The 18,815-nt window shown below is 44.3% G+C and overlaps 1 protein-coding gene across 1 annotated transcript in view; it reads right to left on the reverse strand.

Moving 5' to 3' along the window:
* mapk8ip2 (mitogen-activated protein kinase 8 interacting protein 2) overlaps positions 1 to 18,815 on the reverse strand; it is a 119,405-nt gene that overhangs the window by 14,567 nt on the left and 86,023 nt on the right. The window contains exons 3-4 of the mRNA XM_046360245.1: positions 16,122 to 16,358; positions 15,921 to 15,999 (exon numbers count right to left, since the gene is read on the reverse strand). Coding sequence (XP_046216201.1) covers positions 15,921 to 15,999; positions 16,122 to 16,358 — 316 coding nt within the window. The remainder of the gene's footprint in view (positions 1 to 15,920; positions 16,000 to 16,121; positions 16,359 to 18,815) is intronic.

An 18,815-nucleotide genomic window follows, 5' to 3' on the forward strand; every position in this document is an offset into this window, starting at 1 on the left:
CTAATAGGAACCCTCTGTGGACAGTTGAGACACTCACAAACATGATGATGTTCTCCAGGAAGCCCACAAGCCTCACGAGACTTGTCTGAAGATCCACGGTACCAGTTTAAAAAAATGATGTAAGTATATATGTAGATACAGTAGTTTAGTGCCTAAATAAGGGAATAAATAAATGAAGAAAAAGTTTCCTGATCTTTCTCTTATCTCTCAGATTTGTTTTTTACTATCTGTTGTTCCAGGGGGTAAATCTGTTATTCAATGCGTTTCTATTGGTTAATAGCAGTAATGCTAAATGTAATGTTTCATCCAATAACTGTTATACATCATTTGTTTGTATATATTTATGCAGTGGTTCCCAACATTTTTATAGTCCCGTACCCCTCCAAACATTCAACCTCCAGCTGCGTACCCCCTCTAGCACCAGGGTCAGCACACTCTCACGTGTTGTTTTTGCCATCATTGTAAGCCTGCCACACACACACTCTATACGATACATTTATTAAACATAAGAATGAGTGAGTTTTTGTCACAACCCGACTCGTGGGAAGTGGCAAAGAGCTCTTATTGGACCCGGACACAAATAATAATATAATAATAATCAATAATTTTGCTCATTATTAGCTATCTTACATATAAAACCGTATTTGTTCATCAAAAAATGTGAATTACTCACCACAGGTTAATGAGAAGGGTGTGCTTGAAATGATGCACATAACTCTGCAATGCTGGGTTGTATTGGAGAGAGTCTTAGTCTTAAATCATTTTCCACACACAGTATATGCCTGTACTTAGCTTCATTCTAGTGAGGGTCGAGAATCCACTCCCACATACAGTTGAAGTCGGAAGTTTACATACACTTAGGTTGGAGTCATTAAAACTCGTTTTTCAACCACTCCACAAATGTCTTGTTAACAAACTATAGTTTTGGCAAGTCGGCCATGACATCTACTTTGTGCATGACACAAGTCATTTTTCCACCAATTGTTTACACACAGATTATTTCACTTATAATTCACTGTATCACAATTCCAGTGGGTCAGAAGTTTACATACACTAAGTTGACTGTGCCTTTAAACAGCTTGGAAAATTCCAGAAAATTATGTCATGGCTTTAGAAGCTCCTAATAGGCTAATTGACATCATTTGAGTCAATTGGAGGTGTACCTGTGAATGTATTTCAAGGCCTACCTTAAAATGCAGTGCTTGACATCCTGGGGAAATCAGGGGAAATCAGCCAAGACCAAAAATTGTAGACCTCCACAAGTCTGGTTTATCCTTGGGAGCAATTTACAAACGCATGAAGGTACCATGTTCATCTGTACAAACAAGTATACTGCCCTACCAAGCAAAAAGGCAGAAACTACTCATTTGGTCGAAAATTAGTTAATGTCATTTGTGCTACATTAAATACATGCTTTATCATGTGGACAAGTATCCTGCCTCTATTGTATTGTGTTTGGGAGAAAATGGGGGTCATGTTAGCAGTAACTGCATAAATTTACTGTGAAACCAACGTAAATAAAACCAATTGTTCTCAGTTCCACGCAATGAGCAGTTACTGCCAGGAGCTGTGCCAGGCCCGCCACGTCTGTTGATTCATCCAGCTGTAACACATATAATTCACTGGCTTGTATGCAAAGCAGCAATTGTTTCAAAACATATCCTGCCATGTCACTGATGCATCATGAAACAGTGTTGTTTGATGGAGGAATTGTCTGTATAGTTTTTGTTGGCCTTTTCCCCCAGCATTGTCCCAGCTATATCCGCAGCAGCAGGTAGAATGAAGTCCTCCACAAAAGTATGGGGCTTGCCTGTCCTAGCCACTCGGTAGCTCACCATATAAGACACTTCTAGCCCCTTCTTATTAATGGTATCTGTTGCTTTTATACGCCTACTCGAAAGTCATCTTTATTCTCGCTCAAAAAACTTGTGGCTTATTTTTCAAATTGTTTTGTTTCTAAATGTCTGCGCAAGAGTGAAGGTTTCCTGTGAGAGAGTAACGGTTAATGTGATTGGATGTTAATTATTTGACTAGGCCACCTGTATTTAACATTGTGTTGTTATTTCACTGAACACTAGATGGTTTCATTTTATTTTGGGCAGTGAAACGAGGTTAGTCAGGCGAGAAAAAAACCTCACCCAAATATATAGCCACATTGGAAAATATAAATGTACTGTTTGAAAATGTAAAAACAAATGACAAATTAAGATAAATATGTAAATCACATTTTTATTTAGTGTACACCTGATGGCAATGCACGTACCCCCATACCCCAGTTTGGGAATACCTGCCTTAAGGGGTCTTAAAATTCTAAATCAAATAGTTAAATGATCCTTGGTATGACCATCTTAAAATAATTCCATATGTTAGCTTAGAACCTGGTTGAGAGAATGCCAAGAGTGTGAATTTCAAATATAAATATTTGGATTTGTTGAACATTTTTTTGGTTCCCCAGGCGCTGAAGACGTGGATGTTGATTAAGGCAGCCCCCCGCATCTCTCTAATTCAGAGGAGTAGGTTTTGCTGTACAACTGACTAGGTAACCCCTTTCCCTTTCCCTTAGATGACTCCATATGTGTTATTTAATAGTTTTGATGTCTTCACTATTTTTCTACAAATAAAGAAAAAACATTGAACGAGTAGGTGTGTCCAAACTTGACTAGTACTGTATATATATGTACCTATTTAATCCCACAGGTACCGGTGGGATTAGGGTGACCACATTTAAAATACCCAAATGTGGGACAAAACGATGACTTTGCGAGACATTCGCTACACAGTGTAGCCTAAATGAATACAAAATGTTGGCAACACCCCGGTTCACCAACTACTTCTCTGATAGAGTTCAGTGTGTCAAATCGGAGGGTCTGCTGTCCGGACCTCTGGCAGTCTCTATGGGGGTGCCACAGGGTTCAATTCTTGGACCGACTCTCTTCTCTGTATACATCAATGATGTCGCTCTTGCTGCTGGTGAGTCTCTGATCCACCTCTACGCAGACGACACCATTCTGTATACTTCTGGCCCTTCTTTGGACACTGTGTTAACAACCCTCCAGGCAAGCTTCAATGCCATACAACTCTCCTTCCGTGGCCTCCAATTGCTCTTAGTACAAGTAAAACTAAATGCATGCTCTTCAACCGATCGCTGCCTGCACCTGCCCGCCTTTCCAACATCACTACTCTGGACGGCTCTGACTTAGAATACGTGGACAACTACAAATACCTAGGTGTCTGGTTAGACTGTAAACTCTCCTTCCAGACACACATCAAACATCTCCAATTCAAAGTTAAATCTAGAATTGGCTTCCTATTTCGCAACAAAGCATCCTTCACTCATGCTGCCAAACATACCCTTGTAAAACTGACCATCCTACCAATCCTCGACTTCGGCGATGTCATTTACAAAATAGCCTCCAATACCCTACTCAACAAATTGGATGCAGTCTATCACAGTGCAATCCGTTTTGTCACCAAAGCCCCATATACTACCCACCAATTGCGACCTGTACTCTCTCGTTGGCTGGCCCTCGCTTCATACTCGTCGCCAAACCCACTGGCTCCATGTCATCTACAAGACCCTGCTAGGTAAAGTCCCCCCTTATCTCGGCTCGCTGGTCACCATAGCATCTCCCACCTGTAGCACACGCTCCAGCAGGTATATCTCTCTAGTCACCCCCAAAACCAATTATTTCTTTGGCCGCCTCTCCTTCAAGTTCTCTGCTGCCAATGACTGGAACGAACTACAAAAATCTCTGAAACTGGAAACACTTATCTCCCTCACTAGCTTTAAGCACTTTAAGCACCAGCTGTCAGAGCAGCTCACAGATTACTGCACCTGTACATAGCCCACCTATAATTTAGCCCAAACAACTACCTCTTTCCCTACTTTATTTAATTTATTTGTTTATTTTGCTCCTCATTATTTTTATTTCTACTTTGCACATTCTTCCATTGCAAATCTACCATTCCAATGTTTTACTTGCTATTTTGTATTTACTTGCCACCATGGCCTTTTTTTGCCTTTACCTCCCTTATCTCACCTCATTTGCTCACATCATATATAGACTTGTTTATACTGTATTATTGACTGCATGTTTGTTTTACTCCATGTGTAACTCTGTGTCGTTGTATGAGTCAAACTGCTTTGCTTTATCTTGGCCAGGTCGCAATTGTAAATGAGAACTTGTTCTCAACTTGCCTACCTGGATAAATAAAGGTGAAATAAAAAAATTAAAAATACAAAAATAGATTAATCACATCCCGCAACCAAATGATCATGTCCTGCATTTTATTAACACATTCAAACACCACTAATCTAAAACATTGTTGATTTGTCCCGTATTTCAGTCAGACACTCCAACCTGTAACCTTGCACTTATTAATATATACTGTGCCTTCGGAAAGTATTCAGACCCCTTGACCTTTACATAAGTATTTAGAACCTTTACTCAGTACTTTGTTGAAGCACCTTTGGCAGCGATTACTGCCTTAAGTATTCTTGGATATGACGCTACAAACTTGTATTTGGGGAGTTTCTCCTATTCTTCTTTGCACATCCTCTCAAGCTCTGTCAGGTTGGATGGGGAGTGCCGCTATTTTAAGGTCTCTCCAGATATGTTCGATCAGGTTCAAGTCCTGGCTCTGGCTGGGCCACTCAGAGACATTCAGAGACTTGTCCCGTAGACTCTCCTGCGTTGTCTTGGCTGTGTGCTTAGGGTCGTTGTCCTGTTGGAAGGTGAACCTTCGCCCCAGTCTGAGGTCCTGAGCGCTCTGGGGCAGGTTTTCATCAAGGATCTCTCTGTACTTTGCTTTGTTCATCTTTCCCTTGATCCTGACATCATCATCCCCAGACCATGATGCTGCCACCACCATGCTTCACCGTAGGGATGGTGCCAGGTTTCCTCCAGAAGTGGCACTTAGCATTCAGGCCACAGAGTTCAATCTTTGTTTTATCAGACCAGAGACTTGTTTCTCATGGTCTGAGAGTCCTTTAGGTGCCTTTTGGCAAACTGCAAGAGGGCTGTCATGTGCCTTTTACTGAGGAGTGGCTTCCGTCTGGTCACGCTACCATAAAGGCCTGATTGGTGAAGTGCTGCAGAGATGGTTATCCTTCTGGAAGATTCTTCCATCTCCACAGAGGAACTTTGGGTTCCATCGTAATCTTGGTCACCTTCCTGACCGAGGCTGTTCTCCCCCGATTGCTCAGTTTGGCCAGGTGGCCAGCTCTAGGAAGACTCTTTGTAGGTCCAAACTTTCTCCCGTTTAAGAATGATGGCAGTCATTGTGTTCTTGGGGACTTTCAATGTTGCAGAAATAGTTTGGTACCCTTCCCCAGATCTGTGTCTCGAAACAATCCTGTCTTGAAGTTCTACGGACAATTCCTTCGACATCTTGGCTTGAATTTTACTCTGACATGCACTTACAACTTTGGAACATTATATAGACAGGTGTGTGCCTTTCCAAATCATGTACAAGCATTTGAATTTACCACAGGTGGACCCCAATCAAATTGTATAAAAAGCTCAAGAATTATCAATGGAATCAGGATGCACCTGAGCTCAATTTCGAGTCTCATTGCAAAATGTCTGAATACTTATGTAAATAAGGTATTTCTGTTTTTTTATTTTGTATATATTTGCAAAAATGTCAAAAAACCTGTTAACTTTGTCATTATTGGGTCATTGGGTCAGAATGCACTGTATGTATCATAAGGATGTGGTATTGGTGTTGTTAAAAACTTCTCCAATCATTGTTGAGATCTGATATTCTGTACAGCGCAAGACGAGACGTAGGCCAATGTCACAGGCCGATCGTCAACCGATCACATTTTTCCTTCCTTTCCTTTCAGGCTAAAGTCTATCTAAACTTGGAGGGGAACCTTAATCCTAACTACTTACAAAAAGCGTGCCTTTGACAAAGAACTACAAAAGCAAGTAAAAAGCCATATTAGCTGCTACTTCACGCAATCCCGTTTAAAAATGGTCCCTTCCTAACTGTTTTACATGTTATGCATTTTCTATAACAATATTAAATAGTCTACACCTTTTGATAAACTTTGAGAAATGATTACGTCATTTACAGGGGAAGCTGACAAAATGTTCTATTCATGTATGGTACACTTTCCTGCGAATGTCCCGCAAAATCTTGTTGACCCATATTTTCGTATTTTAAATGTGGTCATCCTACCTGCAAATGACCTCAGATGACCCCAAAATGACAGACAGATGTAGCCTATTGAATACATCTTGCATTTACATTTGAGTCAATTAGCAGAAGCTCTTATCTAAAGAGACTTACAGTTGGTGCATTCATCTTAAGATAGCTAGATGGGACATTGTCAACCTTCTTTTCAAAGTGGTTAATAGTTGTCCGCAGAGAGTGAGGAGGAAGGATGGAGGATTAAGGAGGGAGGAAAAGGTGGACAATACTTTCCTATGGTCAGAGCCTGAAGCTTTAAATGTAGTGTTTTTTAAAACATATATTTAACCAGGTAGGCTATTTGAAAACAAGTTCTCATTTACAAGTGCGACCTGGCCAAGATAAAGCAAAGCAGTACGACAAAATCAGCACAGAGTTACACATGGAATAAACAAACATACAGTCAATAATACCGTAGAAAAAGTCTATATACAGTGTGTGCAAATGAAGTAGGATAAGGGAGGTAAAGGCAATAAATAGGCCATGGTGGCAAAGTAATTACAATATAGCAATTAAACACTGGCATGGTAGATATGCAGAAGATTAATGTGCAAGTAGAGATACTGGGGTACAAAGGAGGAAGATAAATAAATAAATACAGTATGGGGATGAGGTAGTTGGATGGGCTATTTATAGATGGACTATCTACAGGTGATCTCTGAGCTGCTCTGACAGCTGGTGCTTAAAGCTAGTGAGGAGTCTCCAAAACCATGCTAGATATGAGTTTCCAGCTTCAGTGATTTTTGCAGTTGTTCCAGTCATTGGCAGCAGAGAACTGGAAGGAAAGGCGGCCAAAGGAGGAATTGGCTTTGGAGGTAACCAGCGTGCTACGGCTGGGTGTTGCTATGGTGACCAGTGACCTAGGTATTTGTAGTTGTCCACATATTCTAAGTCAGAACTGTCCAGAGTAGTGATGCTGGACGGGCGGGCAGCAATCAGTTGAAGAGCATGCATTTAGTTTTACTTGCATTTAAGAGCAGTTGGAGGCCACGGAAGGAGAGTTGTATGGCATTGAAGCTTGTCTGGAGGTTAGTTAACACAGTGTCCAAAGAAGGGCCAGAAGTATATAGAATGGTGTTGTCTGCGTAGAGGTGGATCAGAGAATCACCAGCAGCAAGAGAGATATCATTGATGTATACAGAGAAGAGATTCGGCCCAAGAATTGAACCCTGTGGCACCCGCATAGAGACTGCCAGAGGTCCTGACAACAGGCCCTCCGATTTTACACACTGAACTCTATCAGAGAAGTAGTTGGTGAACCAGGCGAGGCAGTCATTTGAGAAATCAAGGCTGTTGAGTCTGCCGATAAGAATGTGGTGATTGACAGAGTCGAAAGCCTTGGCCAGGTCGATGAATACGGCTGCACAGTAATGTCTCTTATCGATGGCGGTTATGATATCATTTAGGACCTTGAGCGTGGCTGAGGTGCACCCATGACCAGCTCTGAAACCAGATTGCATAGCGGAGAAGGTACGGTGGGATAGAAAGTGGCTTTAGCAGTGGATACAGAAGAGAAGGTAAAGAAGAGGGAATGAAAGGATGATAGGTCCTCTGGAAGTTTTTTTTCTTTCAATTTTTGCTCAGCTGCTTGCAGCCCTGTTCTTTAAGCTCGCAATGAGTCACTCAGCCATGGAGGGAAGGGCCGAGCTGGCCAGGAGAAAAGAATACAGGGCGAGTTATAGTATGGGAAAAGTGAAGAGAGTAAGGTTGAAGAGGTTGAATCAGAAGACAAAGGGAGAAAGATTAAGCAGAAGGAAGAGATAAAAAGTTTGAAGAGTAGTGAGTAGGGGGAGAGAATGATAGGATATATGAGGAGAGAGAGAGAAAGCGGGGAGAAGATTGTGACGGCGCATGACTATCTGGGTAGGGGCTGAGTCGATAGGGTTGGAGGAGAGGGAGACAGAAAAGTAAACAAAGTAGTGATCAGAGACCTGGAATGGGTTAGTAGGCAAACAGCCTCTAGTAAAGGTGAGGTCAGGCGTTTTGCCTGACTAGTGAGTTGGATTGGGAAAGGGTGAGAAAGGATGGGAAAGAACAGGGCTCCGGGCAGCCAAGCGGAAATGGAGGAAAACTCGCCTCCCTACGGACCTGGCATCCTTTCACTCCCTCCTCTCTACATTTTCCTCCTCTGTCTCTGCTGCTAAAGCCACTTTCTACCACTCTAAATTCCAAGCATCTGCCTCTAACCCTAGGAAGCTCTTTGCCACCTTCGCCTCCCTCCTGAATCCTCCTCCCCCCCCCCTCCTCCCTCTCTGCAGATGACTTCGTCAACCATTTTGAAAAGAAGGTCGACGACATCCGATCCTCGTTTGCTAAGTCAGTCTGACCTCTTTCTCCCCTCTCTCTCCAGATGAAATCTCGCGTCTTGTGACGGCCGGCCGCCCAACAACCTGCCCGCTTGACCCTATCCCCTCCTCTCTTCTCCAGACCATTTCCGGAGACCTTCTCCCTTACCTCACCTCGCTCATCAACTCATCCCTGACCGCTGGCTACGTCCCTTCCGTCTTCAAGAGAGCGAGAGTTGCACCCCTTCTGAAAAAACCTACACTCGATCCCTCCAATGTCAACAATTACAGACCAGTATCCCTTCTTTCTTTTCTCTCCAAAACTCTTGAACGTGCCGTCCTTGGCCAGCTCTCCCGCTATCTCTCTCTGAATGACCTTCTTGATCCAAATCAGTTAGGTTTCAAGACTAGTCATTCAACTGAGACTGCTCTCCTCTGTATCACGGAGGCGCTCCGCACCGCTAAAGCTAACTCTCTCTCCTCTGCTCTCATCCTTCTAGATCTATCGGCTGCATTCGATACTGTGAACCATCAGATCCTCCTCTCCACCCTCTCCGAGTTGGGCATCTCCGGCGCGGCCCACGCTTGGATTGCGTCCTACCTGACAGGTCGCTCCTACCAGGTGGCGTGGCGAGAATCTGTCTCCTCACCACGCGCTCTCACCACTGGTGTCCCCCGGGGCTCTGTTCTAGGCCCTCTCCTATTCTCGCTATACACCAAGTCACTTGGCTCTGTCATAACCTCACATGGTCTCTCCTATCATTGCTATGCAGACGACACACAATTAATCTTCTCCTTTCCCCCTTCTTATGACCAGGTGGCGAATCGCATCTCTGCATGTCTGGCAGACATATCAGTGTGGATGGATGACGGATCACCACCTCAAGCTGAACCTCGGCAAGACGGAGCTGCTCTTCCTCCCGGGGAAGGACTGCCCGTTCCATGATCTCGCCATCACGGTTGACAACTCCATTGTGTCCTCCTCCCAGAGCGTTAAGAACCTTGGCGTGATCCTGGACAACACCCTGTTGTTCTCAACCAACATCAAGGCGGTGGCCCGTTCCTGTAGGTTCATGCTCTACAACATCCGCAGAGTACGACCCTGCCTCACACAGGAAGCGGCGCAGGTCCTAATCCAGGCACTTGTCATCTCCCGTCTGGATTACTGCAACTCGCTGTTGGCTGGGCTCCCTGCCTGTGCCATTAAACCCCTTCAACTCATCCAGAACGCCGCAGCCCGTCGTCTGGTGTTCAACCTTCCCAAGTTCTCTCACGTCACCCCGCTCCTCCGTTCTCTCCACTGGCTTCCAGTTGAAGCTCGCATCCGCTACAAGACCATGGTGCTTGCCTACGGAGCTGTGAGGGGAACGGCACCTCAGTACCTCCAGGCTCTGATCAGGCCCTACACCCAAACAAGGGCACTGCGTTCATCCACCTCTGGCCTGCTCGCCTCCCTACCACTGAGGAAGTACAGCTCCCGCTCAGCCCAGTCAAAACTGTTCGCTGCTCTGGCCCCCCAATGGTGGAACAAACTCCCTCACGACGCCAGGACAGCGGAGTCAATCACCACCTTCCGGAGACACCTGAAACCCCACCTCTTTAAGGAATACCTAGGATAGGATAAGTAATCCCTCTCAACCCCCCCCTTTAAGATTTAGATGCACTATTGTAAAGTGACTGTTCCACTGGATGTCATAAGGTGAATGCACCAATTTGTAAGTCGCTCTGGATAAGAGCGTCTGCTAAATGACTTAAATGTAAATGTAATTCATCAAAGGCAGATGTCGGGAGGGTGAAGTCGTTCAGTACGAAGAGTGGTGAGCCATCGTTCGGAAACGAGCTTATCAAGGTGTCAAGCTCATTGAGGAACTATCTAAGGGCACCTGGTCGGCGATAGATGACAACAATGTTAAGTTTGAGTGGACAAGTGACAGTGACAGCATGGCATTCAAATTAGGTGATGGACAGGTGAGTGAGGAAGAAAATAGAAATTCTCCAGTTAGGAGAAATGAGTATCCCTGTGCCACCACCAGATGCTCTCGGAGTATGAGAAAAGCGCAACTAGAGTAGTAGTGTTCTCTGGGGTGATCCATGTCTCCGTCAGGGCCAAAAGGTCAAGGGAGTGAAGTGCAGGATAGACTGAGATGAACTCTGCGTTCTTGACTGCAGATAGGCAGTTCCAAATGCTGCCAGAGACTAGGAATTCCACATATATCATCATAAACTGGGAAGTTCGACCCCTGAATGCTGATTGGCTGACAGTCGTGGTATACCATGGGTATGACAAAATATACATTTTTCCTGCTCTAATTATGTTGGTAACCAGTTTATAATAGCAATAAGGCACCTCGGGAGTTTGTGGTATATGGATTATATACCACTGCTAAGGGATGTGCACAGGCACTTGTGCGTAAGAACAGCCCTTAGCCGTGGTATATTGGCCATATACCACACCCCCTCGTGCCTTCTTGTTTAATTATAGAATATGCATACAGTGCACCCACACAAAGTCTCAATATTTTTTTTTCTTTTTAATACCTTTAAACACCAAGTATAGCTCATTTCAAAATAGGCCATCATCATCACTGTCAATTAGGAATTATAATTTTTCACGTTTTACCAGTGATATGTCCAATCTCCATCTGCATGCCAATCATTTGATCTCAATCAGTTTCATAGGAATATGCATTTAAATCTTCTTCAATTTCTTTTTCATGAGCAAATTAGAGCAGATGGTCTCAACAAACTATAAAGCCTTCCAGTATTTTGTTTCAATCCAAGTAAATTCTGCCTAGTAGCGCACGCAGCTGAGTTTTGGCTGCATGATAACAAAACTTGGACCATTCAGCTAACCATCCTAAAATGCCATAAGAAATGACTAAGGTGGGTTTTTCGGTGTAACAGTATCATTATACTAAGCTATTATATTTGGTTCTGTTATGTAGAATGCAAATTAATAATTATGTGATCTTCCAAGACATTGATTCAGCTTTGATCTAGTTTTACTAAAGGAGCACCGCTGTGAGAAGTGGCAGAGCAATGCACCCGCTGCACCGAACAAGCTCATTGAAGCACACTTAGCCTACACTTTTGCCTCGCACAAAATTTGGTGATGCAGAAAAGAGACCACATGTTTTATGAAAATCTGGGAATATTTGGCCAAGGAACACTTCTGGTTGGTCTCAGGAAATTTAAAACAGGAAGGGGAGCTTTAAAATGGGTGTGTGTAAAGTAGAAGCAAATATGGCCATTGTAACGGCTCTCTTCTATCTCCTCCTCTGACGAAGAGGTAGAACAAGGATCGGACCAAAATGCAGCGTGATGATGATTCATGATATTTTAATGAAGGAAAAACTAAACATACAGAAACTACAAAAGTAATGAAATGAAATAATGAAAACCGAAACAGCCCTATCTGGTGCAAACACAAAGACAGGAACAATCACCCACGAAAAACTCACAGAATATGGCTGCCTAAATATGGTTCCCAATCAGAGACAACGATAATCACCTGACTTCTGATTGAGAACCGCCTCATGCAGCCATAGACTACGTAGACACCCCACAAAACCCCTTAGACAAAAACACACCACAATAACCCATGTCACACCCTGGCCTGACCAAATAAATAAAGAAAACACAAAACACTAAGACCAAGGCGTGACAGAACCCCCCCCTAAGGTGCGGACTCCCGGACGCACCTCAAAACCATAGGGAGGGTCCGGGTGGGCGTCTGTCCATGGTGGCGGCTCCGGCTCGGGACGTGGACCCCACTCCATTAATGTCATAGTTCCTCCCCCTCACGTCCTGGGATAATCCACCCTCGCCGCCGACCATGGCCTAATAGTCCTCACCCAGAACCCCACTGGACTGAGGGGCAGTTCGTGACTGAGGGGCAGCTCGGGACTGAGGGGCAGCTCGGGACTGAGGGGTAGCTCGGGACTGAGGGGAAGCTCGGGACTGAGGGGCAGCTCAGCACTGAGGGGAAGCCCAGCACTGAGGGGAAGCCCAGCACTGAGGGAAAGCCCAGCACTGAGAGGAAGCTCAGCACTGAGAGGAAGCTCAGCACTGAGAGGAAGCTCAGGCAGGTAGTTGGCTCTGGCAGATCCTTTCTGGCTGGTGGATCTGGAAGAGTCTGGTTGACTGGCAGATCTGGAAGAGTCTGGTTGACTGGCAGATCTGGAAGAGTCTGGTTGACTGGCAGATCTGGAAGAATCTGGTTGACTGGCAGATCTGGAAGAGTCTGGTTGACTGGCAGATCTGGAAGAGTCTGGCTGACTGGCAGATCTGGAAGAGTCTGGCTGACTGGCGGATCTAGCTGCTCTGGCTGCTCCATGCAGACTGGCAGCTCTGGCTGCTCCATGCAGACTGGCAGCTCTGGCTGCTCCATGCAGACTGGCAGCTCTGGCTACTCCATGCAGACTGGCAGCTCTGACTGCTCTATGCAGACTGGCAACTCTGACTGATCTATGCAGACTGGCAGCTCCATGCAGACTGGTAGCTCTGGCTGCTCCATGCAGACTGGCAGCTCTGGCTGCTCCAAACAGGCAGGAGACTCCAGCAGCGCAGGAGAGGAGGAAAGCTCTGGCTGCGCTGAACAGGCAGGAGGCTCCGACAGCGCTGGAGAGGCGAGGCGCACTGTAGGCCTGATGCGTGGTGCTGGCACTGGTGGAACTGAATAGAGAACACGCACAGGAAGCCTGGTGCGGGGAGCTGCCACCGGAGGACTGGTGTGTGGAGGTGGCTCTGGATAGACCAGACCGTGCAGGCGCACTGGAGCTCTTGAGCACCGAGCCTGCCCAACCTTACCTGGCTCGATGCCCACTCTAGCCCAGCCAATACGAAGAGCTGGTATTAACCGAACCGGGCTATGCACCCGCACTGGAAACACTGTGCGCTCGCTCCATAGCATAACACGGTGCCTGCCCGGTCTCTCTAGCCCCCCGGGGTAGGCACAGGGAGTTTGCTCAGGTCTCCTACCTGGCATAGCCATACTCCCTGTGAGCCCCCTTCCCAATACATTTTTGGGGCTGACTCTCAGGCTTCCATCCGCGTCGTCGTGCTGCCTCCTCATACCAGCGCCTCTCCGTTTTTCCACCTCAAATCAAATCAAATTTTATTTGTCACATACACATGGTTAGCAGATGTTAATGCGAGTGTAGCGAAATGCTTGTGCTTCTAGTTCCGACAATGCAGTAATAACCAACAAGTAATCTAACTAACAATTCCAAAACTACTGTCTTATACACAGTGTAAGGGGATAAATAATATGTACATAAAGATATATGAATGAGTGATGGTACAGGGCAGCATACAGTAGATGGTATCGAGTACAGTATATACATATGAGATGAGTATGTAGACAAAGTAAACAAAGTGGCATAGTTAAAGTGGCTAGTGATACATGTATTACATAAGGATGTAGTCGATGATATAGAGTACAGTATATACGTATGCATATGAGATGAATAATGTAGGGTAAGTAACATTATATAAGGTAGCATTGTTTAAAGTGGCTAGTGATATATTTACATAATTTCCCATCAATTCCCATTATTAAAGTGGCTGGAGTTGGGTCAGTGTCAATGTCAGTGTGTTGGCAGCAGCCACTCAATGTTAGTGGTGGCTGTTTAACAGTCTGATGGCCTTGAGATAGAAGCTGTTTTTCAGTCTCTCGGTCCCAGCTTTGATGCACCTGTACTGACCTCGCCTTCTGGATGATAGCGGGGTGAACAGGCAGTGGCTCGGGTGGTTGATGTCCTTGATGATCTTTATGGCCTTCCTGTAACATCGGGTGGTGTAGGTGTCCTGGAGGGCAGGTAGTTTGCCCCCGGTGATGCGTTGTGCAGACCTCACTACTCTCTGGAGAGCCTTACGGTTGAGGGCGGAGCAGTTGCCGTACCAGGCGGTGATACAGCCCGCCAGGATGCTCTCGATTGTGCATCCGTAGAAGTTTCTGAGTGCTTTTGGTGACAAGCCGAATTTCTTCAGCCTCCTGAGGTTGAAAAGGCGCTGCTGCGCCTTCTTCACGACGCTGTCTGTGTGAGTGGACCAATTCAGTTTGTCTGTGATGTGTACGCCGAGGAACTTAAAACTTGCTACCCTCTCCACTACTGTTCCATCGATGTGGATAGGGGGTGTTCCCTCTGCTGTTCCCTCTGGTGTTCCCTCTCCCTCTGCTGTGGAACTCCAGTTCTTCCTTGGGGCGGCGATATTCTCCAGGCTGAGCCCAAGGTCCTTCACCGTTCAGTTCGTCCTCCCATGTCCAGTCCCTCTCTCGCTGCACCTTGGTGCGGCTACACTCCCCTGGTTTAGCCCAGGGTCCTCTCCCGTCGAGGATTTCCTCCCAAGTCCAGAAATTCTTGTCGCGCTGCTCCTGCTGCCGCTGTTGCCTGTTACCACGTTGCTTGGTCCATGTGTGGTGGGTGATTCTGTAACGGCTCTCTTCTATCTCCTCCTCTGACGAAGAGGTAGAACAAGGATCGGACCAAAATGCAGCGTGATGATGATTCATGATATTTTAATGAAGGAAAAACTAAACATACAGAAACTACAAAAGTAATGAAATGAAATAATGAAAACCGAAACAGCCCTATCTGGTGCAAACACAAAGACAGGAACAATCACCCACGAAACACTCACAGAATATGGCTGCCTAAATATGGTTCCCAATCAGAGACAACGATAATCACCTGACTCTGATTGAGAACCGCCTCAGGCAGCCATAGACTACGTAGACACCCCACAAAACCCCTAAGACAAAAACACACCACAATAACCCATGTCACACCCTGGCCTGACCAAATAAAGAAAGAAAACACAAAATACTAAGACCAAGGCGTGACAGCCATTTATAACCTCAAAAGTTTAACGAAATGACCTTTGTCAGAAACACACTTTTTAAAAAGTAGTTAAGGCTAACTGTCCTCGCTAAGTTTAGCTGGAACGTAGTCCGAAAGGATATGAGAAATGTGATTGGTTGACGATTGGCCTATGACATTGGCCTAAGTCTCATCTTGCGCTGCGCAGAATATCAGATCTCAACAACAATTGGAGTGTTTAACATCACCAGTACCACATCCTTATGATATATATCTTTCATAAGCGCAACATGACTGTAAGAGACGGGTCGGAATGTCTGACTGAAAAATACAACAAATCAAATTTTTTATTACTCGTGTTTAAATATGATGATAAAATGCGGGCATGATTGTTTGGTTGCGGGATGCGGGATGCGGGACAAAATAACTATTCAATTATATGAATTTGCGTATTGTGCATGTAGCCTCCCAAACAAGAACATTTAAAAAGTATACATTTATTTTTTAAATACTTGGCCATTTGGAGGAAATTAGCTGCAAGGTGTTGGCAGTGAATTAGTATTGGATAAATAATGAGTAGGGGGGAGTGGTAACAGTATAACAGCATAGTACTCACCCTGTGAGGTAGGGTTGCGTAGAGAGTCCTGCCAGCTGCCCTTCTTTGGAGAAAGACTGCTGTTGTTGTTCAGTGAGTCCTGAGAGAGAGAGAAAAAGAGAGCGAGGTCAGCATAATTTATCAAATCAGAGGAGAGCAGAATGCAAAGTTTGGTGTTAAATGTGATAAGGTTGGAGGTTGAGTGTGTGCGTGCACGTGTACCTGTGAGACAGTGGTGGTGAGGTTGAGGGTGGTGGGCCGGCTCTTCAACGTGCCAAGGGTGGGGGAAGAAGGAGGGGAAGCGGTGGGGGAGGGAGGAGCGTCAGGATCCACCTCGTCTTCATCTTCCTCTTCCTCATCCTCCTCATCCTCGTCATCGATCATCTCAAACTCCTGGAAGTCGTCCTGGAAGGAGCAGACCGGGTGGTGCATATCGCTCTTCTCCAGAATCAGACAGTCCTGACAGAGAGATAGACAGATAGAGAGAGAGAGAATAAAAAGGGAACAAAAGCAACAACCCCAGAGTCACCTTGCAATAATTTTCAGAGAAAGGTGTGGGACAGGTAAACCCATAGCAGCCTACAAGAAGAATATAACACAACATTCTGTAATCATGCACTGCAGTATACGTATCAGCGTTCAAACACACATCAAAGCACTGCAATCAACAGTGAAGAAGTGATTCCGGGACGCTGGCCTGCTAGGCAGAGTTGCAAAGAAAAGCCATCTCAGACCGACCAATAAAAATAAAAAATTAAGATGAGCAAAAGAACACAGACACTGGACAGAGATATGGCTTTTTCTTTGCAGCTCGTCTCTTCACTGTTGACGTTGAAACTGGTGTTTTGCGGGTACTATTTAATAACTTCTTAGGGCCAGGCCCCTTTTTTTCTCAATTTCCATCTGAATGACGTGCCCAAAGTAAACTGCCTGTTGCCAGGATATGTATATAATTGGTACAATTGGAAAGAAAACACTTTGATGTTTGTAGAAATGTTAAAATAATGTAGGAGAATATAACACAATAGACATGGTAGGCAAAAATATAAAGAAAAAAACGGAAGACCATCCTCTTAGAAAGGCAAGTAAAAGGTCATATAGAAAATTAGCTACCTGGATACAATTCCTATGGCTTCCACAGGGTATCAGCAGTTTATGTTCAAGGTTTCAGGCTTGTAACTTCAAAAACGAATAAGAAATATCAGTTTTAGTACAGGGACACAGTCTTGGAAATTTGTGTTTGCACACGCCATGAAGACCGGATGCACCTGCTAAAATTGGTTTCCAATTGAACATACTTCTTTCCATAAGAAATATTATAGTTTGATTACATTTTAGTGTATCTGAGGAGTATCTGAGGAGTAGATAGAAATGTATTTTGACTTGTTGAAGCAACGAGTGGATTACTCAAATCGATGGCGCCAAGTAAACATACTTTTTGGGGTATAAAGAAGGATTTTATCTAACAAAACAACACTATATGTTGTAGCTGGGACACTTTGGATGACAAATGAGAGGAGGATTTTCAAAAAAGTAAGTGATAATGTCAGTTATTTTTGAATGTATGAAACCTGTGCCAGTGGAAATTTGATGTGGGGTGCAATCACATGGCATGTTTTCATTGTAATAGCTACTGTAAATCAAACAGTGCCATTAGATTAACAAGAATTTAAGCTTTCAGCCGGTATAAGACACTTATATGTACCTAAATGTTTAATACATGTGACAGATACTGTATATTTTAGTCCATGACATAGCCTACTGTACAAGAGATACTTCACATTTTTTATGGCCGATTGCTTTTTATTAGTAGAAAATAATATATGTGATCTACACTTTTATATTATCTAGTAATATTTTAGTCATATTGATAGTGTATTTATGATATCATAATGTACTCATAACAGTGAGGACATCTAAACATTGACATATGACATCATTTATCTACAGTAAAACATAACCAGATCAATCAGAAGAGGTCATGATAACCCAAATAAATTGAACGACTTGTTAAGAGATTTTTTAAATATAAAATGACTAATTATGTATACATTTCAATCAGGACTGACTAAACAGAATACTATTATGTTACTGTATAGATGTATGAATTTTCTTTTAATCCTAGTACTGAATATAATGTGTGTAAGTATAATCAAGAATTAGAACAATGACTGTCTGTTCCTTGGTAGAAACGAATGAACTTATCGTCAGACTGGCTAGAATGCTTATCTACACAGGAAGACCTTGGCTTGGTCATAAATGACCTAAATTGGGGATAGAGACGATGTAGGAAGGCTTGAGAACTACACTGCCACTGTACCGGAGTGGAGGAGAGACGGGACAGTTCAAAACCTAATGATGTCATTTTCAGTTTATAACCGGTTGTAAATTGTATCATGTTCAGTACTCTCGAGAATAAACATTAGTGCTTGATTATGAGACTGGTCTCTGCCCATTTTATGCAAATACGTTTCTTACAAATCCTTAGAAATGGGTGTATTAATTGAATTGGGTCTTAAACATATAGGAATTGAATTCCTCTATCACGACTACAATCTGATCCTTGATGACAGTGGAGAGAGTGGACAACTATAAATATGACTGTGTGTGTTTGTGTGCGTCTTTTGAGGAGCGATCCCCAGTTCTCAGGTTCCCAAGGACATCCCTCCTAGTGGGCACAGACAGAGCTGACATTCCCTCCTGTTACTACAAGCCTTTCAGGCAGCTTGGCGGAAGCAGAACCCTTCTGCTGACTGGGGGAAACCAGAGGGATATTATGAATGAGTTTTCACCTCTTCCTGTCTCAAGGATAGGAGACAACATCATTACGTCCAGATAAATTAAATGATTCTGCAGTGTCGGTCACAAGTATTCTGCTAATGGACATGCACATAGATCTGACTTTCAGCTCAGGGT

The sequence above is a fragment of the Oncorhynchus gorbuscha genome, linkage group LG01, assembly GCF_021184085.1.
Source record: "Oncorhynchus gorbuscha isolate QuinsamMale2020 ecotype Even-year linkage group LG01, OgorEven_v1.0, whole genome shotgun sequence".
Lineage (NCBI taxonomy): Eukaryota > Metazoa > Chordata > Actinopteri > Salmoniformes > Salmonidae > Oncorhynchus > Oncorhynchus gorbuscha.